Source organism: Lynx canadensis, chromosome C2, assembly GCF_007474595.2.
Source record: "Lynx canadensis isolate LIC74 chromosome C2, mLynCan4.pri.v2, whole genome shotgun sequence".
Taxonomy (NCBI): Eukaryota; Metazoa; Chordata; class Mammalia; order Carnivora; family Felidae; genus Lynx; species Lynx canadensis.
The window spans coordinates 4,147,811-4,175,288 of record NC_044311.2 but is presented as its reverse complement, the minus strand read 5'-3'; the positions used below and the strand labels follow the sequence as shown (position 1 = coordinate 4,175,288).

The window sequence follows — 27,478 nt, the reverse complement described above, 5'->3', positions numbered from 1 at the left end:
ACTAAAGTCTTGTTCTGTTTTACCTTCTTTTCAATTACTAGGATAAGCATTAGCACCTTTTGCATTTTTGACTTGCCCTCAAAACTAATGGCACTTTTCACTGTATGACCCAATGTAACTGATAGAATCAGACCATGCCTCTTCTGATTTCCCTCTAAAGAAAGAAATCTTGCTTTCCAGGTAGCATGTGGAACTCAAAGAAAATGGAACGGGGTTTGGTGTGGCGTATCCCTAAAATTAAAATCAAGGTATATGTTTCAAAAATGTGAAATGTCACCGAATGGACGAGGTGGAAGCCATCTTATTCCCAGGACCCCTGTCGTATCAGGACAAGAAACTGCAATTGGTTAGGTGTTTGCCTACCACGTCTCCCAACGTGATGCCGATTCATTCACAAATACCCGGAACACCTTTACCCTGCATGGTGCATGCAACAGTGTTCCAAGGGGACAACGGTGACACATAAGCGAACACATATTGGAACAGAGAGTGAACCAAACTGGTGGTAAAAACATGACCTTCCTCCATAAGGTCAAATAGTTTTATTTTGATTAAACACTACAATACAGTATATATCCATTAAAAAAAAAAGAAAAGAAAACTCTATAGCGTATATAAATTATTCCTTCCATTCATCAATTCTTCTCTTTCCCGTTACAGCTTTGGTACGATGTGATTTCGGTATATGATCTTTCAATACTTTTAGCATCACAAACTCAACACAAAGTACAAAACTAATAATCCAAATGAGGGATATTATCATCTACACAGTGGTGTTCAGTGGTAGGAGAAAATCTTACCTTGATGAAATCATGTCACTAGCTAAGCTACAAAGGCGTACCTAGCAGACATGACAGAAATATGCACCATTGACCAGCTAATGTGTGTATCAGTCTTTGTGTGTGTGTGTGTGTGTGTGTGTGTTTACAGAATACCAGCAGCGATCGTTTGGGTGTTGAGTGAATACGTTAAGTCCTCAGCCAGCGTCCCACCTTTGCTCATCTTGCCTCAGCGGCCACGAGCGATCTGGAGACACGTACCGCAGCCACAGTGCTCAGAATTTGACCTGCCACCCGGTGTGGCTCACACTTGCACAGTTTGTCCTGCAGCTAGCCGACATCACGGGGACAGTGCTGGAGGGGCAGTGTGGACCGATCAGCCTCAGGTTGTTCTGAGGGGTCGGCGGTGTGACGTTACAGTAGACAGGCATTCCGGTGGCCTGGAGAGACCCTTGACCTGCCTGGTCAGGTAGCAAGATTGGCTGTTGGTATGACTGCTGGGGAAGTCCTTGAGAGCCCTGGGTCATTGGCACCTGGAGGAAGACACAAGAGAGAGCCCTTCGTGAAGAGGTTGTGCCTGCGTGTCCGGTAAGCCACTGTGGTGTCACAAAACATACTCAAGCATTTGGGTGAGACCTAACTGGTCACCTATCCCGGACGGACCTCTAGTCAGCTGTTTTACATGGGGCAAGTCACTTAGCGTCTCCAGTTCCCTGGACCATGGGCATCATGACACCTGCTCACAGGGCCCCTGAAAACCTTGCGGGGATGATGTACCGTGCGGGGACCCTCCCGGGACTACGGTCTGGATCTCCTGCTCTGGATTTCGCTCAGTGGGGAAAGCCGCATTCCCATTCTGGTTTTATGCAGACAAAGTGGCCTGGAATCATCTACAGCAACAGAGACCTACCTCACTCTCAGCCTGCAGCTTTAGAGAGCCATGGAGCTGGAGGGAGAAACTGATGCAATGTGAATAAGGATTGTCAGCTAGGAGGGCCGAGGACAGACTTTTTATTTTGCTTTGGCTTGCTTGTTTGTGTGTTCGTTTTAGGGCCAGACGTGGCTGGCACGGCTAAATTTAATGATCGGAGCCTTTCAATAACCCTTCAGAGTATTTTGGGACGTCAGTCCCAAAAGGGTGTGTGACATTTTTTAAATACCCGGGATGGGTTTAGTCAAGAAAATGCAGTTGGTAGGCCCTCTACATGCCCTTTGAATAAATCTGAGCTGCCGTGTCTCCTTTAAATTAAAACTGTCGTGACATGAAATTTTGGAGGCTGTGTACTAAAAATGCATGGAAGCTTGTCACGAAGGCTTTTTCCCAATAGGCAAAATCTCAACGGACTATCCACAGGTCTTCGTGAATATCGCTTTAGACTACAGCATCTTCTTCCGCGAACAGAAGTTTATAGAGTTTAAATACCTTTTTAGCAGGACATTCAGAAGCCACAGTAGTAAGAGAAGCATGCGTGTCCCGTTTTCTGCTCTTCTGCTAATCTTAATTCAAAGTCAACCATCGACAGGAGCTGGGCACGGCACCCCCCACCCTGCCGACCATCCGTTACGGGGCGGACTCACGGCCTCTACTTTGGCAAGAGCTACTTTATAAACCACGATTTTCCAAGCTGCTGATGTGCACCTGATAAGAAGACATTGTTGGGTAGGAGACCATCACGCCTTGCACCGGATTCCCCGGTTGGTTGCTCATCACGTTCTGACTCTGGGAAGGCTGCTGCACTCCTATGAGGCCTTGGAACCCCTGTTGACCAGACAGGACTGGCTGGTAACCTGCCAAGAAAAACCACCTTTTGAACAGGCTGTGCCAGCAAGAACACAAATGAGATTTCATGGGGGTAAAAGCACTTGTTCACAAAACCTTCAGACATCCCAGTCTCCCCATCAGCGGGGTGTTGTCTAAATACTTCTTTCCTAGGAATGCGTCTTGTTGCTCTAAGAGGAGACAAGAGTATGATGCCAAAAAAATTCACTGATATTTACATCTTCCGGCAGAATGGTCCGGCGAACACGACGTGACAATGGTCATTTTTTTTTACGGCACAAAGACAGGAACCTCTACTGGTATCACTGGACCTCTGATATCTGTGGTTTGCTTTGTTTCAATGATATTCGGAGTATTCGTAAATTATCAAGTGGTTTTTTTTTTCTAATTAAATTGACTCATTCTCTTACTATCTCACCTTTCAGCACAAACTCATTTCACCCAGTGATCATCAAACTGCCTATTAAATTTTTATTTTCCATGCCCTAGTGAACAAAATGATTCACTACTCTAATTCAACGTCCACTGCCATAGACAAAAGGCAGCAACTGGAGAAAGATACGGCATGCTTTTTATTCTGTTTCAACGCCGGCTCCCCAGAGAATATTCTGGTAAAGCACTCCAATAAGTGACCATGTACGTTAATAATACGAAATACAGCACTTAAAAAAAAATGTCTCTGTTGTGTCCTTGGGAGTGGGTCAGTTGCTTGGGTTTCTTTTCTTTTTGAAGTGTATCACAATTTAAATCTTGTAATCATTTTAATCCCCACCACAAGTGGTTTCAAATGCATTCTCTTTCTTTTTTCAAGCTTTTATTTATTTATTTTGAGAGAGCGAGAGCAGGGGAGAGGCAGAGAGAGAGAGAGAGGGAGAGAGAGGATCCCAAGCAGGCTCCATACTCTCAGCGCAGAGCCCGACGTGGGGCTCGAAGTCACGAACCGTGAGATCGTGACCTGAGCCGAGAGCAAGGGTGGGCTGCTTAACCGACTGAGCCACCCAGGCGCCCCTAAATTGCATTCTCAAAGGAAGGGAACGGTTCTTATATAATTCCTGGGAAGAAGGTTATGATTTAGGTCAAAATGATGTGGTGATAGAAAAATAAAACAGATTCACTTCATGACGTAAAGTAAGGTCTTTCCGGAGCTTCTACTACAAACCATACTGACTACTCTAGAGAAAGTCCATCCGCTGCCTTAACACAATTCTCTGAGAGAAACATCTTTAAGATCTTAGATTGTTTTAAAACACAAACACTAAGCCATGTTTTACAACCAGATTTTAAGAATCGAAACAATCAATATGCGTTGTTAATAAATAACCTGCATTTCGAGCGCATGTGAGAGTTTTAACTTTATATGGAGGACAGGTAAAATTATATTATAGTCTTTGCAGGGGGCAACATCTTGCTCTCCTTTGGCCTACATATAATTGCCTTCACTCATCACAGAAATATTGTGGACACAATGGCTTGTGAGTAGTCCCTGAGTTGGGAGATCAGCTCCATTGGTCACACAAGCTGTCTTCAGTCTGGAACACCTGAGAACAAGTCTGGGGAAAAGCCAAGCTGGGAGGCCTGCCCTGTGCTGGCCGCTGAGGGGGCCAAGTGTGGACTTTCGAAAACCACCCTTCGATCTTCCTGTGTCCCATTGTTTTACCTTCACATTTGTCACCCTACTTCAGCTTCAAAGTGGTTTGAACCGGCTATTTTAAGTTTTTGTAAGGACATCACATATTAAGAATGTAATTAAGAGTCACGACCATCTTCCCTCCGACTACTTTGTGCCCACAGTCAAAGCCTTCCCTGGACGTGCTCTGCAGGCCTACGTAAGACTAAGAACATCGGCTCACGGGCTGCGTTCCTAGAAGGTTTACAGGTTATACAAAAAAGGAAACCCCAGCAGACTCGGGAACAAGAAATCGGGACACAGGCCATGTGACGGCCCTCACTATCTCCCAGAATGCCTCGTCTGCAGAGGCACTTGGGAGAAATTTATTTTAACACTGCAGACATACCTTGTTTCTTGGGGCTTTGCTTTAACACCCTTCGCAGATACCGTATTTTCTACAGATCGAAGGTTTGCGGCAACCTTCAGATGAGTCTGTTGGTGCCATTTCCACAACAGCGTTCGCTCCCTTTCGTCTGTGTGCTACGGTTTGGGGTTTCTCACAGCATTTCAAAGTTTTTCATTATTATGTTTGTCATGGTGGTCTGTGATCAGCGACCAGTGACTGCAACTTGCGGAAACCTCAGATGATGGCCGGCCCATTTCAGCAGGAAGTATGTTTTAATTAAGGTACGCACGTTGCGTTTTTAGACTTAAGGCTATGCTACACTTACTAGACTACAGTACAATGTAAACATGAGTCTTACATGCACTGGGAAGGCAAAAAACTTCGTTTGACTCGCTTTATTACAATAGTCACTTGGTTGCGGTGGTCTGGACCCGAACCCGTCACACCTCTGGGGAATGCCTCTCCTTGCCAACAGTCGTGGTCTATTATTTCCCTTGCCTAGATAGTCCACTCTAATGCGTATATCCATTGGCCCTGCAAAATTCTCTTACTCTTTTTCCATCTTATTATGACATTATTCCTGCCCGTATCCAACTCGTGCTAGCAAGAATTGTCTTACATGTAGGAAAACAACCTGATACGAATGTAGACAAATGATTACCCGCCGTATTCCTCCCCATTGAATTCCACAGCAAAGAGCAGACACTGTGAATACACTTTATAGTCCATGTGATGGTAAATATAATAGAGCCTTATTTCTGGCTGAAGATTCAAAGCACAGGTTGAAAAGGTGAGGGATGTCTTTGAAAATTCTGACTTCTATCTGGGCACATGGTGAAAGCCCCGTTGGGTCTTTTTGGTTCTTTTTGCGGAACATACCTAGCTAGGATGGGAACAAAAGAGGGGAGGAATGGAATGGGGGGTGGGGAGGAGGGGTGCGGTGGCCTTGCTTCAAAAGATTATTTATGTAGTTGTTTAATGAATCCTTCCGTTCTCTCAGAGTCCTCTACAAAACGTTCAAAAATAAACTGACGTAACCTATGAGGGATTCATTTATTGCACCAGCTCTAAACCAAAATTGGGATGAAGGGAAATAAGTCTTTTTTTTTTTTAAGTTTATTTACTTTTTTTGAGAGAGACCAAGAGAGCCGGGAAGGCGCAGAGACAGAAGGGGAGAGAGAGAATCCCAAGCAGGCTCCGCACTGTCAGCTTGGAGCCCGACATGGGGCTCAAACTCACAAACCGTGAGCTCGTGACCTGAGCCGAAACCAAGAGTCAGATGCTTAACCGACTGAGCCACCCAGGTGCCCCAGTTTTATAACAGAGCCGTTTAGACATACAGAAGCAGACTGTCTTGATAGGAAAAGGAAGTGCATTTCAAATAACATTCAAGGAGAGAAAAACCTGCCGGGGGGCTGTGTGGCCCCATCCCCGTACGGGCCCAGACCTGGGGGTGCGATGCAGCTCTGCCCAGAGCACTGATGCAGTGCACGACGGTGACGCCCTCCCCCGGCGAGACTTGCGGATGTAAATACTCAGTCGTGCAGAGAGCAAGGAGCCACCAGCTCTGCACTGGGGTCCCGCGGTAAACACACTTAAGGCACATAAAGATTTATGGGGGAAGCGGATAATGCTCTGCAGTTTCAAGATGAAAACTTAAGTGAGGTAAAGCCCAATTTATATTCATGAATCCCATCCATTTCTCAATAGGCTCCCCAGGCAACAGATCTGCATCTAGAATGGTTTAATTGCAGCTGCCCATTTCTTTAAACGACGTTACAGACGGTAGGTAGCAGGATGGTCCCTAAGACAGGAGGCTTTTTGGAATGTGAATCCGAGCCCTGGTCCAGAAATAGACAGACAGAAATGTGAGACCACTGACCTAAGAACGAACTAAGCGTCTGCCCAGGACACAACCCACCCAAAGGCCGAGACGGCAGAGCTGGAGGCAACCTGCTTATCTCGTCTATTCAAATGAGAAATGTGTTCCAGTTTGTCAATTCTTGGCTGTGAAATGATCACTTTTTCATATTTATTGAGGATTAGCGAGATATAATACATCTTACAAAACAGAAACAGCAACAGTGGCTGCCCTGTAGGCTTGCTATGGAAATCATGAAGACATTAGCTATTTTTATTTCTTTTTCAGCCAAGATTCATTCAATTTCCAAGTCCCGTGTATCATTTGTTTTCTGAAGGTAAAAAGGTTAGGAATGGACAAGTGCCTCCTAGCAAATAAAAAAAAAAAAAAAGCACTCTGCTGGGATTGAGGGGTTGTAAGATTTAAAATGTCTGGATCTGATCAGTCTGAAAATGTACTAGTGTTCTTAGTGAAATACAACAGTTATTGAATACTCTTTGTAGTTGCAGGAGACTTCATTAATATTCTGCCAAGGCAATGCGTTTCTCCCGATGCACCACAATTAGGAAAAATCAGAATGTAAATTGATGAGGGGCTATGAATTGGCAAGATTGTGATGGACCTATTTTAACTAGTATTTGAATACTCTGTTACAGATCCAACATTTTGAAACTGAAGGCCACGTCAAAGTAGCAACCTGTATTTTCAGGGCACCGTCGCCTCAGCTGTTGTTGGGTTCCAGATGTGAAGACGGGGAAAGGAGTAGTTAAGAGGGCAAGTGTGTACAGAACAAAGAGAAGCTACCACCTCCCCTAACCCACTCAAGCACTGTCATTTACACGTTGTGTTTATTAAGTAAAATATTCTTAATGTGGCGGACTGTCTTCAAATATGAAAATTAGTAATTTTTCATACAATAATTACTTATCTTGGAATGATAAGATGTCAATATTTTTCTAAGTTCCTAGGGAACACATGAGCTCTCTCTGAATTCAAATCCTGCTCTTTGTAAATGGCTTTGAAATAGAATTACAGGTCAGCTGTGGCAGGGCTGGTGAAGGAAAAAGGCTGATTCAGAACTGGCTTCTCCCTCTGCTGAATTTTTATAGTTTGTGCCTTGGGCCATTTTCCAGTATCTTCCCAGTTCTGGTTCTTGGTTTCAATTCCTTTACACTTTCATCTTTTTCGAAGATTTTCCATTACAAATGAGCTAACTAGCTATGTATGTTGATCACTCAGTCTCATCCAAACAGTGAATTAAATGCTTTTACCTTGTGTCATGACAATCCTGGGAGGCGGTCACTGTTATTAAATTGCTTTTACAAAAGAGAAAACTGACTTACAGGGGTGTAGGGATTGTTCAAGGACACAAAGCTACGAGGAGGGAAGGCTCAAATTTTAGTCGTGGTTTTCTGACACCAGCACCCTTGCTGATATTCCCTAAATTGTAGTACTATTTATTATACCTTATTCTAGTTCTCATACCCTAACAATTCCTTTAGTGTGTCAGGTATTTAATGACCATTTATTGCATTAATTGTTTCTCAGTAATTAAAACAATTAAGAGGACAAGACTTATGATTCACAGTTTGGTGAAGATGATCTTGTTAGTATCAAAGAAAGGAAATCAAAGGCAAAGCATAACTTCCCAGTCCAGACAAACTCATACCGCTCAGTAACAGTTTTAAAGTCTTGTTACTCAGATTAGGGGACACCAGACAGGCAGTTGGGTTGGAGTAGGATCGGGCTAAGTCAAACAGACTCCAATCCCTTCACGTCACTAGTTTCTAATAAGTTGATACTGTAGTTTTCAATTACTAGGACCATTTTGAATAATGGCACTCTTCACACTCTTTGAAGACTCTGGACTTCAAAGACTCTATATTTACTCTGGACTGTTTTGTCAAAATGATCTTAAAATATCAGACATAAAAGCAACTCATGTCTGTATTAAATGTAAGAATGATCGCTTGACTGTTCTAGGCAACTGGCTGCCTCTAGGAAAGTCGCTTGGCCTTTGGAAACAAAACTAGGATTAATAGTTTTAAAAGACCAAAACAGGCAAGAGAAAAGAGGTACACAGAGACCCTGCATCTGATCTAGAATGGCAGATGAAGGCCCGGAGGACTCAAGATTCCCCAGGCCGCTTAGAGACGGCTGTACTTTCAGAGTTTATAGATTGCTATCATTATGCTTTCTAATTCTGCGAATACTGTGGCTTTCGCCCAAGTTTTACTTGTTACTAGGGTACTGTCTCTATGACGGGTGTCCTTTTCGGCCTCATCTATCTCTATAGCATCTCGGTGCTCAAGGTAGCCTTGGATAGAGAGACTGGATATACAACATGATATCATGATATCTCTATGGTTTTCTGAAAGAGGAACCACTGTCTTAGGCTTTAGGGAGGTAGATTTGGGGTAATGGATACCCCTTGTCTGTCACCCCACCCTCACATAAGGTGAATAAAGGCCTCAATATCTTACTTCAGGCCTCCCAGAACCAGGGGGCCCTCAGAAACCAGGGAAGACACCCGACTCTGGCCTTTGCAGATGATGGCCTGTTCCAACACAAATCCCAGGTGTGACAAGGTAGGCCAACTGGGCTCAACCCTGACAAGGTGTTAATCTTTTGACGCACTGGCCTCTAGGCCAAACTCCCAATAATCTATGTTACCGAAACCCTAAGTAGGACTTTTAAAACAGAGGAGCAGTATACTGGGGTGCCTGGGTGGTTGAGTCAGTTGAGCATCTGCCTCTCGATCTCACAGTTCATGAGATCGAGCCCTACATCGGGCTCCACGCGGACAGCAATAGTCAGATACTGCTCTGTTCTTACAGATGAGGTACAATACCACAAACTGGTCCTAACTTCAAAAGGAGGAGTGCACCAAATTGCTTTTTTGGTTTTTTTTCCAGTTAAAGCCCATCGCGTTTACTTTCATCTCTGTGTAAACATCTGCCTCCACCTCATTTATGCGCCGTTTCCGCACCCTTCCTCGTCTTCTCCTCTCCATTCGTCAGCCTGTGGCTGTAGTTTCATAGGGACACGACCCAGAATGACCGACAGGGACTCTGCGCGGGGGCACGGAGGTGATGCGGCCCACGTCCCCGCAAGGACCGGTCCGTCCTGATGACTTTGAGGAAGGCTGCACCAGGTTCTAAGCGGGACCGGGCTTCCTGAAGCTGTAGCTTTCCTTCACACGTGTGCGTTTGCTCATTAGCTTTCATACTGCACAGAGCGTCCTTCTTAAAAGCCTCTTCCCTGTCCCCTGAGAACATCCACGCATGGGTCACTTTCTGATGGCAGTACGCATCAGACGAACCAGCCTATTACTGCCAGCTCGGGGGTCTCTTTGCTGCAATTATACCATACTGATCCACGTTATTGCAACTACAAAGCTGGTTTCCTCTCTCTCTCTCTCTCTCTCTCTCTCTTTAAATCAGGGCAAACATGAGAGACCTTGTTGAATGACTACAGGAATGCATCATGCATAGACTTTCAATGAACGCCTCCGAGAGAAGCTGCACTGAGTCCCGTTTTAACTGGAAGAGGCTGTCATATTATTGAAGCAATTCTCTGAATTTTCCCGGCCCCGAGTGCCGTGCTGACAGCCGGAGAGCTTCGACGACCCAGAGGGAGACAAGCCAAGCTGCATACAAGACCCGCCACCGTTTTGCTTTCTTCACGAGGCTGCTGTAAGGCTTAGAAGATAACGGTGGCATCCCCGCATCCCTACACCCTGCCAGAGTTAACCGCGGGCATCATACAGCCAGGCTGGGTGACGGCCAACTGCTGCTGAGGCCCCGTGAGGACCCCTCTTCTCAGGCGAGGCTTGGGGCAAAGTCAAGGTCGGAAATGGCTCTAATCACGGTCCCCATAATATCACCCCCCCGGTGGACATCTTCACTGATGATTTGCTGCTGATCGGCCGGTTCACACAGGATAATCGCGAGGTCAGATGTCACGGGGTTAACATCACTGTGACCAAGTGACCGTCCCTGTCACAGGGCTCCAGGGTCCAAGTTGGCCCCGGCGGACCATTTTGAAAATAAGTGCTGTGGACACAGACTCAATCTGTAGAAATCTATCCATCACTACAAGTAGAAAAACCAGTTCACAGGCAACTAATGGTGAATCAAAAGCGCCCCCTTTATAGAATGAGGCCTTCCAGGGGCGCCTGGGTGGCTCAGTCGGTTGGGCATCCGACTTCGGCTCAGGTCACGATCTCCCGGTTTGTGAGTTCAAGCCCCGCGTCGGGATCTGCGCTGACAGCTCGGAGCCCGGAGCCCGCTTCGGATTCTGTGTCTCCCCCTCTCTCTGCCCCTCCCCCGCTCACGCTCTGTCTCTCTCTGTCTCAAAAATAAATAAACATTAAAAAAAATTAACAAAAAAAGAGAAAGCATCCTACGTTATTTTTCCCAAGCAGCCAAAAAACAATGATCTTCTTTTCTTCCGCTCCAGACTGGCAAGGGTTCTTACGCAAACCTCACTCCCGTGGTAGATTTAACAGTATTACTGTTCTAGTAGTAGAGTCTTCTCGGAGGCAACAGCACTGATCTAGGGCAGGGTCAACGAGGACCTGAACTAAAGCAGGGGAGGCAGGAATCGAGAGAAGGGACATCTACTGAGAGAAATGTACGATGTGGCTTGTGAGAAACTGGCATCTCGTGGTTTCTGTGGTATCACACGCTCGACAGAAGGGGGCTGTACCACCATCGGGAAGACCAGTCACCCACGGGAAAACGGACTCTCTGAAAAACGAAAGCCCTGGTTTGTAGTGCTTGCCCATCTCCCTGGTGTCAACATTCCCACCAGGGCCCGTCTCACGAGACACATGTCTTAACAACGCGTTGGCAAGATTCTGATTGGTTTTTTTTATCCTTCCTTTTCAAATCTTATTTACTACTGTCTTTGACACTGGCATAAGAATGATTATGAGAGCCGTTCACAGGGCTCTCAGGCAGGTGGTGGAGCCCCGCCGTGAACAGAAACTTGCAGGATACCAGGATGGCCCTAGGGTGGAAGCAGGTCTCAGACTCCAGGATCAACGAGCGGGAGATGAACTCGTGGTGTGAGTGGGGGGGAAATGGGGAGCATGTGGGAGGCTCCCAGGAGATCATTTTGAACCGAGTATTAGAAGATGAGTAGGTATTTGCTAATGGAGTGGGATGAAGGGGGGAATAATCATGATAAAGGAAGTAAAACACATGGGACACCTGGGTGGCTTAGTCGGTTGAGCGTAGGACTTCGGTTCGGGTCATGATCTCACGGTTCCCGAGTCTGAGGTCCGCCTTGGGCTCTGGGCAGACAGCTGGGAGCCTGGAACCTGCTTCAGATTCCGTGTCTGCCTCTCTCTCTGCCCCTCCCCCCCGTTTGCACTGTCTTTCTCTCTCAAAAATAAATAAAACGTACAGAGCAACATGGGAAAAGCCAAGAGATGCGGGACGTACGTTTAAGGACTGTACGTATTTTGAGGCAGTAGCAGGTTAGAAATGAGAAGAGGCAGCACAGGGGAGAGAAAGGGAGCTGGGTGCAAATCCTAGGGCCTTGAACACCATTTATGAAAACCGGAACTGAAAGTTAAAAGACTGAGGGTGCCGCGTAAGGTTTATAAGCTGAACAGCGAAATGACGGATGGCCATTTCATCGAGATTCTTCAGGAGTCGCTTGGGGGTTGCATACCTGGAGGTAGGGACTCGCCTCCTGGGAGGCCGTGGGCATCACCTAGGGCAGAGACAACAAAGACACGCACTAAGAAGGAATGGTAGGGATGGAGACAACGGACACATCAGAGAGATGCTTAGCACGCGAACCGTCAGTCGCTGGCATCTAGGAGCTGCAGGGAGGAGCGGAGAAAGGAAAAGCCCAAGAAGCAACGTCAAGTTCTGTTTTGGTTAGGGGAGTTGACTGCAGTGCCCTCGCTGTGAATACAAGCGGGACAAGTAAGTGGAGATGGGCAGGAAACACGTGAGCAAAAGAGTTCTAGAGCTCAGGCCATCAGCCTTCCACAAGTACAGATTCAGAAGTCGTCGGGATGTTGTTGCACGTAGAGACGGTATATTCCCGAATGGGTGCAGACTGGGGAGACGAGCCACATGGGACCTGAAGGCATGACAGTATTCAAATACTGACCTAAACAGGAGAATGAGGAATGATGGGAAAATTAGAAGAACCAGAAGAGAATGGCGTGAAGGCGAAAAAGGGAGAGATGTGTTTCAAGAAAGGGAAACGTGCCAATGACTCGCGCTGCCCAAGTGCGGAGGGAAGAAATGACCCCCGTGGTTCAAAAACATACCGGTGATCTTGACAAAAGCAAAGGCAGCGAGGAACGAAGCAGCTGAGCAGGAAGGAAAAGGAGGAAAGGGGATTCCTTTGAAAAGTCTGACAGGGCGGCCGAGGTGTGGGCAGGGGCCAGAGCAGAGAGCCCGAGGGGCGCCTAGGGTTGACAGGCCTTTGTGGGTTTGTTTTGCCACGGTGTTAACATGGGATGGATGGAAGGGTTTTTATATTTTAGCAGATGAAGTGAAGAGAAAAAGATTTAAAAATCTGGAAAGAGAAAGAAAACGAATGCACTTGTCATGAGACACAGTACATTGAACATCAAGGGATACGCACCATCAAGAAGTTTGGGACCTGAGCGAGAGTCTGCATTTTTCTCTCCCGCCCAGCTGACAGCTTTCAGTGTCCCCTCCTCACTATTCGAGACCTCCTCTGACCCAGCAGTAAAATAGCTGGGGTCGCTTCCCTCTGCCAAATTGGTCGAACGCACAAGACATCTCAGAGAGGTCACGAGGGAGCAGGGCAGAATGCCGGAACACAGTTTGGGAAGGCAACAGAAGATACACAAGATGACTTCTGACAAGAAGCTGAAGGAAAGAGGCCCTTATTCATCTTGTGAACCCGATTAGTGTCTCATTCGCAAGGAACTGCAATAATGAAGGAAGTCTCGATTAGAAGTGAACGAGAAGCCCGTGGTCCCGCCAACTGTCCACTCAATCGATCAACAGGATCCACCGATACGATGGCCCACGCTGTATTATCTACCGAAGCAGACAATGAAGTGAAGTTCCCATAAAAACAAAAACAAAACGAGCCTCAGTAAGAGGTCTTCTGTTACGCGTCCTATGGTGATATTGTAGGACACATGGTATGTTCTGGCAAGTCTTCTGTCACACGTCGGACACCTACTCTTTGAACAGATGTGCGAAGATGCCAAGTACTGATGTCTTCAAGATTTAATCGTTCTCATTTTTCCTTAAGGTCTGCGTAGCTATTATCAGTTAGCTGTGGACTTCAGGATGCCAAAATTTAAACCTTCAATCATCTCCATTCACTTGCAACCCAAGAATGAATGATCGATTCTAGATCATTGTAATGTGTAGAGCCTACCCACAGCTGATGTTTTCCAAGAACGCCATGGAGAAGGACCTTTGTACCGGTCTCTTTATAGAGTTTGGGGGACATGACTTTCGACTCCCTAATAGTCTGTTCTCCTCATCGATATTCAACAGATGACCCCAAAACAAAACCTCTGGTACCAGATGATGTCCCAGCTCTAAGCGGCAATAAAGAGACACTTTCTGTTCATCGCCATAATTAACTGTGATAATCCTTGGCGACAGCAACAAGAAATACCTTTAATCTCACCACGTAGGGAACTGTTACATAAAAGTGTTGTTTCACCTGGATGGAGACAGTGATCAGAAATCTTCAGCCTTGTCTACACAGATACAAATATGCTTATCTTTTTCAGCCGGCTGGAATAGAAGGCTCTGGTCAACACGTAAATCTGATTTCACAATAATTAAGGTGAAAATGCAATTGTAGGACAAATGCTGGGTTCCGCAGACTTTTTCAATCACCCCTTTGGGGCAGGCTGTCTCCCCAGGACAGAGCACTTTCACTTTTTAATGGCCTGCTCCAGGGTAGGAAGAGAAAGGATGCAGATCATTCACTTGTTAATTTTTCCCTTCAACCCAAGGCATCCAAGGGTGATACTCACATTTCACATGCTTCATTGCTTTATAAGCACCCAAGTGGAGCACAGGCATTTTAAAATGGTCACAACCTTTCTTGCCTGGGGTTCCCTTCCAGGCCTCAGAGGAACCCCCTACATGGCGTAGCCAGCTGTCCAAACCTTAGGCGGAGGGAGCCCTCTGGGCCAAAGGTACCACTGCTCTTCATAAACCCACTGGGTCTAAGAGAGACGGCAAAGGCCTCAGTTTTACCCTTGGCAGGACATCAGGCTACTCCTAGAAGTACCTCTGAGAAAGTGCCATGCAAGGCCCATCCTTACCCAGCAAGGTTTGCACGCTGGCCTCTCAGAGCTTTGTGTTCTCACGGTTTCACCCGGTCCTGCCTCAACATCCTAAATCTGTTTCTGATTGACTGCTTCCCCACCCCACTGGCGCGCTTTTCCCTGGGTCCACGGTTCTCAGTGTCACCCTGTCTCTGAATAATGCGAGGGGCCACTTAAAACACAAATCACTGCTCTTCAGAGGTATTGGTTCAGTAGGTTTGGGTTGGGGCCTGAGAATGTGCATTTCAGTAGGTTTGGGTTGGGGCCTGAGAATTTGCATTTCAGTAGGTCTGGGTTGGAGTCTGAGAATGTGCATTTCAGTAGGTTTGGGTTGGGGCCTGAGAATTTGCATTTCTGAGAAATCCTCAGGTGATGCGGATACTGCTGGTCTGGGGACCACACTTTGAGAACCACTGCTGGACCTTCGTTCTCAATAAATACTTTGCCTTGAATTCCTATCGTTGAAGCCACTCGTGATTTGTCCCCCTAGAAAGCGGGTGATGGGATTTGGCAAATCACACTTCTGTGGGAGGCTCTCTCTCCTCTTTGATCTCATTTCCCTTGGCTGTAAAAGGGAGACAATCTTCTCAGTGGGTGTTAGGATGGACTGACAGACCTCCTGTGGGACACCTCCCGGTATCTGGGCACCTGGCAATGACCAACGTGTGTGAGTCCCTTCTTCTGTTCTTTGCACTTTCCATCTTGTACGATATTTTATTACTTACTCAGGTCTCCCTGCTTCCCAGGGAGATTACGACCCTCAAGGAGAGAAGGTCTACCCCAGACATCTCTGCCTAGCCCAGGATTCTACGTGCCGCACTTCTAGAACACTTATCGACAGTGTGGACAAAGCGACTGCCCTTATTATACTCACCCTACGAGAATCCTTGTGTTAACTATTATGTGACGTCACGTAACAGAAAAAGAAGCCAACAAACAAAACTTTGAAAGAAAAGAATGCAGAGGTGATGTGCTCAGAACAGAGAGCCCGAAGGCCTGTCCGCCCGCGACGGGTAGCAGGAGGCAAAGGACTTGTCCCCTCCACAGCACAAGTTTTTAAAAAGCTGACTAGATGTCAACAACTCTCTCTTAACCCCTTTGCCTTTGGGAAAAAAAAAAAAGAAGTTCCTTCTAACAGCAAGTCAAGAGGGCACAGCACTGTTTTCTAAATTGGCCTCATGCTGCTGAGCTGGGAGCAGAGACAGGCCCAGAAAAGGAAAGGGGGAGGAAATACAGGAAGGAGCTGATAAGGGGAGTGGGGGGGGCGGGGAGAGAAGGAAAAATGCATTTGAAGGGGATGATGCTTGTCATTCTCAAATCTGGTAGCATTTGGTGAGGCCTCTGGGACACCAGACCAAATGTCTATAGCCTCCCATTTCTTGAGATGTAGCTGTGAGTTTGCTAACCAATGGTAATAATCTCACGGCAGTGCCTCAACTTTCCTTTGTCCTGATAGAAAAGCAACCTACTTGGACCTCACCTGCTTTCCCTGATACAGTTCGGGCTGATTTCCCTTGTTTTTCTAATTCTCTCTTTGGCTCCCACTCAGCCTGCGGGAGTCCACTCGACTGCGGACCACGGCTCTGGAATCACCCGGGCCACCCAGCTCCGGGTGGTGAGGCTGAGCTTTACAGGGTGAAGAAGGCACTCACACAGCATCACACACAGAATTTCTCAGCAACTGGGGGCTACCTCTCATTTTCCTGTTGGTCACTCCGTCAACAGGACGGACTGGATTGCTCGGAACGTTTTTGTTTCCTACACGTTCCCAACTGAGGAACTGAGCTGTGTCGTGCTGGTAATAACCCATACGTGTTTCACAATGGAACAGGGATGGCACTGCCTTTCCACGCAGGTGAAAACTCTGTTGCTGTTATCATATTATCACTAAGAGTTTGGAGAAAACCTCTCGCGTACCTGACCTGGAGCTCACCTAGCTTGTCCGCCATAGCTACCAACAGATTTCTCTAAGATAACCCATAGGAGGGCCTTACGGAAAGAAAAGGAGAGGCTTGGAGATTCAGGGAACTCATGAGTTGCAAAAAAAACCGAAATCAAACCATCTCTTTTGAAACTTATCAGCCCAACCATATTCCAATGTTTAGATACAGATATCAGCAGTTACTAACCAAGAGTTCATATCATGGATGCCTCTAGACCACCCTCGCGCTAATCCAAACCAGGAAAAGCAAGCCTTTTGCTCACCACCTTAAAGCTAGGAGTGGCCCTTGTTAGCATACTGCTTACTGTACTCACTGAGCTAAGCACTCATCAGTGGGTACAATTATTATTCTCATTTGACAAGAGGATGCGACGAAGCACAAGGAATTGAATAGACAGGCCAGGGCCACATAGCCCTCAAGTACCAGACCGGAGTCTACTCCTTTCTCCTCTGCCCCCTACCTCGGGGGCCTGGCAGGCAACAGAATTCCACTCAAAGGATTCATCCGAAGGGATATTAATAAAGAGAGAAGTGCCAGATGAGTAGGCAATTTAAGGGACCAACTAGGGAAGGAGGCATCAAGAGCCTAATGACAGAGGGGGCACCGTTTTCACTCTTTGGCCTGAAGGTCTTAGGAGAGGAGCCAGGGTTAACAGAAGCCAGGAAGAGCCTGGCGGGGCCATCCGGAGGAAAACAGGCTGCATCCCGAGGCAGGCAGGGAGACGCCCATCTCTCAGCTCTCTGATCTCTTGCTGCCGATGCCTTCTACGACAAGAACCCACCGGGAAGCCCCAGGCCAGAGGCACCTGAGAGGCGCAGTCTTCAGAGCGAGAAGAGAAGGAAAGAGAACAGTATGCGATGGGGGGAGAGGTGAACAGAAAATAACCCCACACCCCTTCCCTCCGAACACGGCCAACCTGGTCAAATAAAGATTTTCAAGAGAGTGGATCATGATTTTAGCAGAGGTTTTATAGATCTCTCTTTTTTTTCCCCCCTTTCAAAAATGATCCTTTCTAACACCTGATAATATGTCAGACGAGGCACTTAGCATGACTGCTTGGGCAATTAAGTAAATGTTCACTCTCAAATTTGTGTGTCATTAGATATTAGGGCAGAATATTTGACTCTCTGCCCTACTGCCTGCCTTTCCATTTTGAGGAAATGGCAATGTTTGTAGGAAATTGATAATAACTTAGGAAGTAGTATCCAGTCACATCAGTGTTTAAATATCCTGTAGCGCAAAGGAAAAAAAAGTTAAATTATGATTCAGCTCAAGCAGTACCACTCATTTTGTAGAAACCCACATTTTTCTTCACTGGCGGCAGAAACGGATGGCTGAGATCAAATGGGTAACAACGGGCAGAGAATATCTCAGGGGAAATGACAAAGGGGAAAAAAAAAGGATCCAGTTTATTTCTACAATGACCCTAACTGACCCTTGCATTTCCCACGTATATTTGGTTTAGAAGGTGCCCTGTTATAAATTGAAATTTAGTACATGTAGCCGTGTTTGTTTTCCAAATATTTTAAAGCAGCTATCAGCAAGATGAAATAGTAGGAAAGGATACTTAAACGCGACTTTGAAGAAGACTTCCGTCCAATCTAAGGAGTTTCTGCTTCCTAATGGACAAATCACAGACAGGGGGCCAAAGGTTACCTCTTTCCACCCACTGGTCCTGTGACCGGTGGGGAAGTTATCTCACATCGTTGAGGTTTGTTTTGCTTCCCTCTTAACTGGGAGCTGGTCACTCCCAACTTCCTAGGGCTTTTGTGAAAGTCAAGTAGATATCAGGTAAGGTGACTAACACGTTTTTCGGCACCTGGCATTTATTACATGGCAGCTGACACCCGTTTCTACCAAACGATGCTACATAAATGAGAGTATTCTCACTTCCTCCAGAAGGTGTTTTAAACGAAGAACAAACTGGGTGTTGACAACACCAGGATGGACCCCCCCCTACCAAAACCAAAACAAACCAAAACAAACCAAAACCCTAAAAACTGCTGGAACTGGAACTGCTCCTTCGACCCGACAATGTAGAGGCAGGTTTCGGCACACCAAATTTCCTTAGAGGAGCCGAGGCGCAGTCATTAAGCGCAATTTACATACATGGATTACCATGGGTTACGTGGTTTGGATTCGTGCTCCTTTGCCCTTGGATTATGGGAAGTACAATCTCTAGGAGCAAAAAAAAAAAAAAAAAAACAAAAACAAAAACAAAAAACAAAACAAGACAGCAGAAGCAGGTCTGAATGGGAAAGCAGGCCAAGTATCCAGTAGAGCGGGGATGGAAGAGGCAAGCTGGCCGTAACCGGGGAGCAGATGTCCAGGCAGGAGTCATTTGGAAAGGCATTTGGCCCCAGACTCCAAGCACTGGGGGAACACCGATTTCTGGATGTAACTTTCGGACAGCCGGGGGACTGACTATCTCCTTTCTTTCCAGGCTCTACTCCACGTTGGTTACCAAAGACTCAGCAGAACGGGAGGCCTCCTTTTGTTCCTGCCTCTGGTCTCCTAATCAAAGCTGAGCTTGCACCTCCCATAGGCTTTGTGTGCTCCCCCTGATCAGAGTACTCAGGAAAAGGAGCGATGCCCTTCATCTAAAGCTGTCTCAGAGCAAAAGGGTGCCGAGTGCACCCTGGGCTCAGGCAGGCGCCTTTCAATCTTTTTCTGGTGACATTAATAAGCCCATTTAATAACAGGGCCCCCTGTCATCGCATCAAAGATACGACACAAAGCAGCGGCCCCCTCCTCCGTTTCCCCAGGCCTGCTGCTCTTGTGAAAGGCCGTCTCCTAACTTAAGACTACGGCGTTGCTTCCCCACATCTAGAACCCCTGGGATGTTTGCAGAGACACAGAGAAGCTTCCACTTTACAAATATTTCTAACCTACCCATTTGTACTATTTTCTGTGCTGGACGATTAAGCAAGCGATTCTGAAGAATTATCATATTTTTAATTAACATATTATTGATTCAATTATTGATTCTATTATTCTTTCAAATGCAATATTTAACGCTATTCACTCACAGTTTTATTTTTTCCCATCGAACAAGTGACATGACGTTATGTTTTCCACGTAACTGTGTAAGGACAAAAATCGTGATTTGCGAGCAAATACCTTTTGAAATGTTGGGCCTGGGCAACCCAATGAATAATAAAGTGAGCATTTTAGTTAAACATGTATTACATGCTTTGAAACATGCTCTTTAACATGATTTTGATAAGTTTTGTGTTTCGCTTCTAATTGATAAGACAAAAAGATTCATGCCATTCACTGCAAGCACTTACACACACACACACACACACACACACACACACCACGGTAGATTATAGATGGCCTCTATTCCTTCTAAATGAAAAGCCAAATTGGATACAAATGTCATCATTTTCCTCTTTTAACCTTTCGAATGCATTCATTTATTTACTCTTAATCGCTAGGTTTTATTTAATACGTATCTAGAGCACGAAATGAAGATTAAAATCCACCTGTCACTTCTAATGTTTCTGCACGTGTATGTATATCTATATACACACATGTACACATTAATATACCTTTTATGAAGATGGTGATGATCTGATTGAAATGAAGTTCGAGAAGTTTTACTTTGTGTGCCGTTCATAAGCTCCCATCACGGCATGTGTTGTCCTTTCTCTTCCTGTCCTCGATCAGTGGGTCGTTATGCGCATAAATTAAATGATGTATGGCTCAAAATTAAAACTCTTTGAAACAGGGGCACCTGGGTGGCTCAGTCAACTGAGCGTCTGCCTGTTGATTTCGGCTCAAGTCATGATCCCAGGGCTGTGGGATTGAGCCCCACGTCAGGCTCTGAACTTGGTATGGAACCTGCTGAACATGATCTTCCTTGCCCTCTGCTCCTCCCTCCCCCTTGGGCTCTCTTTCCCTCTTACTCTCTCTCTGTCTGTAAAATAATGAAAAAGATGCTTCTGAAACCGTTGGGCAGATAATTGGGTTCAAAACAAGGCATCGGTGACTGAGTGAGGGCATGCTCTCTCATCTAATCTACGCACAGCCTCCCACTCAGAGCACGTCTTCAGAATTATTTTTCTCGGGGACGGGAAGGGGCCTGGAGTGGTTACATTACTTGATGTAATAATCATCTTTATTAATTTTTTTAATGTTTATTTATTTTTGAGAGAGACAGAGACAGGATGCGAGTGGGGAAAGGGCAGAAAGGGAGGCAGACACAGAATCCGAAGCAGGCTCCGGGCTCTGAGCTGTCAGCACAGAGCCTGATGCAAACCTCGAACTCAGGAACTGAGATCATGACCTGAGCTGAAGTCGGATGCTTAACCGACTGAGTCACCCAGGCACCCCTTAATCATCTTTAAATTGGCATATTTACTGTTTTTAACAGCAAGGACTCCCAGAAACCCTTAAGTCCAGAGTCTGGGGACTGCTGTTTAATTTCCTCACTAATCTTTGAAAGAAGAACAACGATAGACGTCACTGACCGTTCATCGGTCAAGGACATTGACATTTAACAACCACAGAGGAGTGTGGATCACATCAGGACCGTAATGAGAGTCTTGAAACCTTTTTCTAGTCACTTGTACCCAGGCACATGCAAAAGACATTTTGCATAAGACTGGCTTTAGGAACTCTAGAAACCCAATCACAAAGTCCGGAATTTAAAACTCTTGATCTAGCCAGATAGGTGAACAATTCTCATTCTTGATCATTCAGATACAGCACAGTTGGAATGGAGTCCACTTCTCAATACACTCCTCCGGCAAGATTCTAAGTATTAAAAAGCAGGGGGCGAGGGGCGGGCACTGGGTGGCTCAGTCGGTTAAGTTTCCGACTTCAGCACTGGTCATGATCTCACAGCTCTCGTGACTTCAAGCCCCGCATCGGGCTCTGTGCTGCCAGCTCGGAGCCTGGAGCCTGCTTCGGATTCTGTGTCTCCCTCTCTCTCTGCCCCTCCCCCACTTTCTCTCTCTCAAAAATAAATAAGCATTAAAAAAAAAAAGCAGGGGGAGAGAGGGAGGCAGGGCTGAGGGATACACAGAAATACCTTTGCATTGATGAAGAGCCATTTAATGTCACTTAGACAAGCTCAGGTGTCTATGACCGACCCAACAGAGACTACCAATGAAAATAACGTGCTCCTTTGAGAGGTCTTTGTGAATTGAATATGGAAGGGGATCTGTCCTGATATGGATATCCTGAAGTATAAAGTCTATCATTTAAAAGGCTCTCATTTGGTTATATTTCCAGCCATGGATTTTTTTTCAGTTGCTTGTCTTATGGGAAATCCTTCCTCATCTGGTACTAATCGGTAAGCACCTATCAGGGGGAACGTTCTCCATCCTACCACCGCCACATTCACAAAGAACACTCGACCGTCGGGCTCTTGTACCCGGCCATCGACACGACACCTGTGTAACTGCAAAGCCAGGGCACAGACACCGTCTCACCAAAGTGATGAAAACGGGGTCGGCACAACCTCGCGATAAGAGCGGCCGCCTAGCTGACACTGTGCCTCCAGAGTGCTGCCGGGGAACACAAAGCTACAAATGCCCATATTTAAATAGATGTGGCCAAAGATGTGGCACAGCGCGATAATTAGTCCCGTTATTAACTCACTGAAAGACACACAGAGCGGCTTCTTTGGAGAATACAATTTTAATTAAGCGAAGTTGGTACTTCGGCAGGTGAGGGCCCTTGGAAAGCTTCTCTGATGAAATCTCACGACCGTTAGGTCCTCGGCGGCCTGGCATTATTAACAAGATCACGATGAAGGATGGAGATGAGCAGTTTAAAAATAGATGATCACACTGGTTTTACCTAGGTGTGAGAGGGCTGCCATGTGATATCTAATACCCACGACCACGAATCTAATGACGTCTCAGTGGACGCGCACTTTTTATCCTGGAAAACATTTCTCTGGGAGGAAGCAAGGATGGTCACTGGTTTATTTTGTAGGTACAAACTGTCAAGTCAGGAGAGGCAGGGTATTATAGGAAAGCCCAGCCTTGGGAAACGGGCCCCTTTGTGTCTCCTAGAGCAGTCCCTTCCCCTTGGCAAACCTCGATTTCCATCCTCGGTAAATGAGGAAGGAGACACAATGGAAGGTCTCCATCTCACAGGATGGGGGTCAGGATTAAATAGCAGAACACCTGTATGCACGGTATCTGGCGTATCGACAGCTGCTTTTATTTAGAACTTAAAAAAAATAAAACTGATTCACTGGCCGCTAAGAGCAATGCCACCCCCCCTCCCCAGGATTTGCCTCAAAGGCATCATGCTCTAAAAATGTGCCGTATCCTCAAGACGATACATTTCCATTGGTTTTTCAAGACACAGCTTTAAGTCTCAGGAATAATAAGGAATTCAATGCTGAGGCTGAAGATATGGCTAAGAAACCCGCTTCTTGAAGTACAAAATCCTTTTGATCTCACTTCAATAAAAAGTAAAAAAAAAAAAAAAGAAAAAATCTATGAGGAACGGCCTGCTGGAGGCAGAAATAATTGCAATCTAATAATGCCAGGCTCGGTTACAGAAGTGCCGTTCTAGAAGAACAGCTGATCTGGGTTCCGGCTCACGCCGTATACCGGGAGGCTGACATCAATACATCAACCGGGGCGAAGCCAGGCAGCTGTTCTCAGGCATCCTAAGCCCTTTAATTTATCTGCGGCTACGGAATCTGTGATCACCACGCAGATGATTGCCCAAAATAAAGTGGGATAAAAAGAGAGGAGGATTATATCTCGTAGAAGTAAATTCACTGGCCCAGAAAGAAAACAGGCTGGCTTTGAAAAGGCGTAATGGACTCGTGATGGAGAGCGCAGGACTATGGGGACCACCCAGCAGGACGTGAGCTCACCTCTAAATACAGAAAACACGCCGAGTCTCCGACGCGCGTCTGCAACCGACCGCCGACCAACCGCTTGGCCATCTGAACGTGAACTTTACAACTTTACTCAGTGCATTGGCTCCGAGCAAGTGGCTTTCTCTCCTTCGGCCTTAGTTTCCTCGCTGGGCAGTAGGACAGGAAAGCTGGGGTCCTGAGCTAACCCGGGTCTTTAAGCTCTCTTCTAAGAGTCTAAAAATTAAACGGGATTGTTTCATCGAAGACAATTCAGCAAGTGATTTTCTGACGCAAGCTGTTTGAGCTCTGGGAGAGGTCTCCCACTTAAATATCCTTTCTTTTGATCCCGCTGCCAAGAGGAGCTGATACCAATACCACTTCGACAGATGCCCCCGAAATGCCTCAAATCTTAAATCTGTCCAATTCATCAAAGGTTACGTTTCCGACTGGGCACAGAAACCAGCTGCAGCCAAAATTAGAACTAAAATGGCTTCAAAGAACAGCTACACTTGCTACTTTAAAAAGATGATAGTGAGCCTGAACCAAATCTGGTATTAAGTTTGTTTAAAGAAAGAGAGAGAGAGAGAAAAAAAAAAAAAAGGATCCTGCCCAATGTGAATTGGAGTTTTATTGTGTCTGTTAAGGTCCGTCTAATCAGTATGTTTGGGAGAAAACAAAACAAAGCAACCAAAAAAAAAAAAAAAAAATCCTCTTGACCTGAAGAAAGGATGGCCCCAAAGGCCTTTTACAATATTTTGTTAATGTGTATCACTCTCCAATGATTTTAAGTCACTTTTGTTCTCCTTCTTGCGTGTAATCCCCTAAGAGACGGCTTTGAGTTATTTCTCTTTGTCTGATATTTCCCACCTCGCTTTCCCCACACCCTCCAGAGTTGCAAAGCCTGCACACACAGCAGTTGCCCAATACACGCGCTGAATCGATGTTGATAGACGACCAAAAGCATCACCAGCCGACGGTAGGTAACAGTTTGCCTAAACATCTTGTTTGTCAACAGTAGAACCCAGAGGCCAACAAGCAAAACAGGCAAAGGACAGCATCGTGCCCCTGGGTCCCGGCAGCCAATTTAAAGTCCAGCTGGGAGGAACCTGGACCTTCAACCGTTCCGACTTCTGGTCCCACCAGGCACGAGCCTAACTCGCAGGGAGGGCCAGTTTCCAGCACGAGTAAGAGAAAGGGAATTCTGTCCCGGGGGAGCCTCAGGTCACACACAGATGAACGCTGAGGCTTTAGGCAAAGCGTGTAACTCACTGCACCTGTTTCTCAGGTGAAAAATGAGGACACTGGATGATTCCTCCGGCTCCGACAATTCCCGTCCTTAATGTTCCGCCCATATTGACGGGCATCCTTCTGTCCTACTTTGAAAACCCTGGGTCTTTCCTCACCATTCATTCATTCTAGCTGTCACGCCAAATAGCCATCTGACCAAAACAATATATCACAGCAGCGATCTCCCACATCTCTCCCCACGGTGGCCTAAGTCACCTAAACGACACACAATGTCTATCGGGGCCCGCGGGATCACGGCCTAGGAATCCAGTCAGCAAGCTGGGGTTTCCGATTGTAACAACTTGTGTTTCGTTCTCCTGCAGGGCTCCTACCATGCTTGGAAATGATGCTCGGCGATCGTGGAGTCCATACGAGCTGACAAAGTCACGGCCCACCGGGGCAGACTCATAATCAAATAGGTTGGTGCTTCTGGAGACTGGGTGTAGTCCAGGCCGTTCTTCGAGAGCCTTCAAAGCCGTGGCATCGACCGTTTCACCACCAACAGTAAATGCAGTTTGTGGTAGGAAGAACCACACGCTCTTTCAGAACGTTCCGGCCCCAGATCATCGAGATACAAAGCTGCAAGTCCAGAAGTAGACGTAGCTTGAGCTGGTTCACGGTTCCCAAGGCCAAGAACGCTGAGCCACATGACTACCCTTACTACCAAAGAACCCCTTCAAGAAACTCATTGGAAAATCCAAGCTATTCTTTCCCAGGCCAAGCTGGTGACAAGACAGGGGGAGAGTGAATCATTTTAGACATCCAAAACACTCAAGTGCCTTCTTTAAGAGAATTTAGAAGCCCGGACGGGGCTCTGCTGGAAAGGGCAGTGTATAAAACAGGTTTGGTTTTAATCCCAGAGACGATGAAAACGCGGCCTATTTCAGGTGGGTATTTTGCCCATAAAGGCTGTGGTCGAGAAGCTTCCTGGCTGCCTTTGGATTTCCACTGATGCAACGGGCTCTTTTAACGGTGACAACACGGCAAGTTGTAGTGGGTCACCTGGATTGTGAAACCTCTTCTCAGTGAGCTACACACCCCACCCTCCCACAGACATGCACGCTTTTTATTTTTGTAGGCAGCGGTGAGCTCCTGTGAAGTTTCAAGCCAAACCACATGCCCTTCTAAGCAAGGTCTTTACCCCCACACTAAGTTTCCCGAGCAGATTGCCTTCTCTGTTTCTTGGTGAGGGAGCAGTGCTTCGGCTACCGGAATGTATATTCGTCTAGGCAGGTGGTAAAGAAGGTTTGCCCCAAATTGGCCATCAAAGGGGTTGCATACATAGATAAAGATTGCCCTAGGCCAGTCTGCCGGACTACTGAGAATACAACTGTCATCTGGCAAATTATTACCCATTATAGCGAGGAAGGCCATCGAGCAGAGGAATGATGGGGGGTCCCACCAACAAAGGATACAGGAAAATAGAGAGCTATCACAGGGAGTTTAACAGAAGCAAAGCAGGACCGTGTCCAGGAGCCAATATCCCGTCTGGACCGCGTGGTGGACCCAGGGTCCTATCACCGTGGGAACCAGAAAGTGGGGATAGGCATGGAACCTTGTACCCAGAAACTCCTGTCTGAAACCCTGCAAGGAGGACGCGAATCAAGGCTCTTCTTTATGTTTCAGTGACTGAAGTCTTCTAAGCAAGAGTGGGAAGTGTTATTGTCAGCTGGGATAACTTCAAACAATGAAGTTTAATAACCTATAATTTGAAGACTTTTTTTTTATTTTGGGAGAGAGAGCGAGAAAATGAGCAGGGGAGGGGCAGGGAGAGAGAGGGAGGGAGGGAACCCCACGCAGGTTCTGCACTTTCGGTGCAGAACCTGATGTAGGGCTCGATCCCGTGAACCGTGAGATCGTGACTTGAGCCAAAACCAAGAGTCAGACACTCCCGTACCTGAGCCACCCAGGATCCCCCTCTGTGTCTGATATTCCAGCCTTACGAACAGCTGCACAGACTTTTACTTTCTCAGTCTGAGCTCATTTTTGCTTTTTTCAAGATATAAATACACAGTCCTAGAGAAAGAGATGGAGACATAGAAGGAGAGAAAGAGAGAAAGACAGAGCATAATTTCTTCAAGGATTATCTATCTTCACTTCCCTTTACCTCCCACCCAGGCTTAACACAGGTGGACACCCCAGAGACACAATTCCTTTATCGGAAGCCTGTCTCGTTTCCACAACATTTCTAATTCTATGGCAAACCGTGCCTTCAGGATGAACTCAGGATCCTGAAACATCGCACGCCGGTATTTAAAGAACGCAGTGACAACATGACAGTAAATTGCAACCACTTAATGATAAAACAATTGTAAGTAATAATACTGTCATACTGTAATCATTTGGAAAAGGACGCAGGTGGCCTTTCAGGGAAAAGACAAACGAGAGTGAATCATGCTCAATTAAGCACTGGAAAAACATGTAAAACCCAACATGTTACAACGGGCTTGTTAGTAGAAAGCAAATTTGCGAATGGATTCCACATAGAAGAGTTGCCAACTAAGCCGGCAAACAACCGTCCGTGAAGGATTGCTGTCGTATTATTGGAGTGAGATGTGCTTCCATCGTGCAATGAGGTCCCTAGTGTCGTAATATCGTATAGCTCTTTTCTTTAAAATCACACTGCTGTTAAAATTAATGATATCACCATAAACTATCACTTGTTTTTCTTCTTCGAAT

General features: G+C 46.3%; 1 protein-coding gene across 16 annotated transcripts in view; it reads right to left on the bottom strand.

Annotated features, from left to right (window-relative positions):
- Positions 1-500: 500 nt before the first annotated feature.
- The window catches only part of ARPP21 (cAMP regulated phosphoprotein 21), a 156,016-nt gene continuing 129,038 nt past the window's right edge, over positions 501-27,478 (bottom strand). For all 16 annotated transcript variants that reach the window (XM_030329092.1, XM_030329088.1, XM_030329103.1 and 13 more), the window contains 2 exons: positions 2,419-2,567; positions 501-1,312 (listed from right to left, as the gene is read on the bottom strand). In XM_030329092.1, the coding sequence (XP_030184952.1) occupies positions 1,055-1,312; positions 2,419-2,567 (407 nt within the window). In that variant the 3' untranslated portion in view covers positions 501-1,054. The remainder of the gene's footprint in view (positions 1,313-2,418; positions 2,568-27,478) is intronic.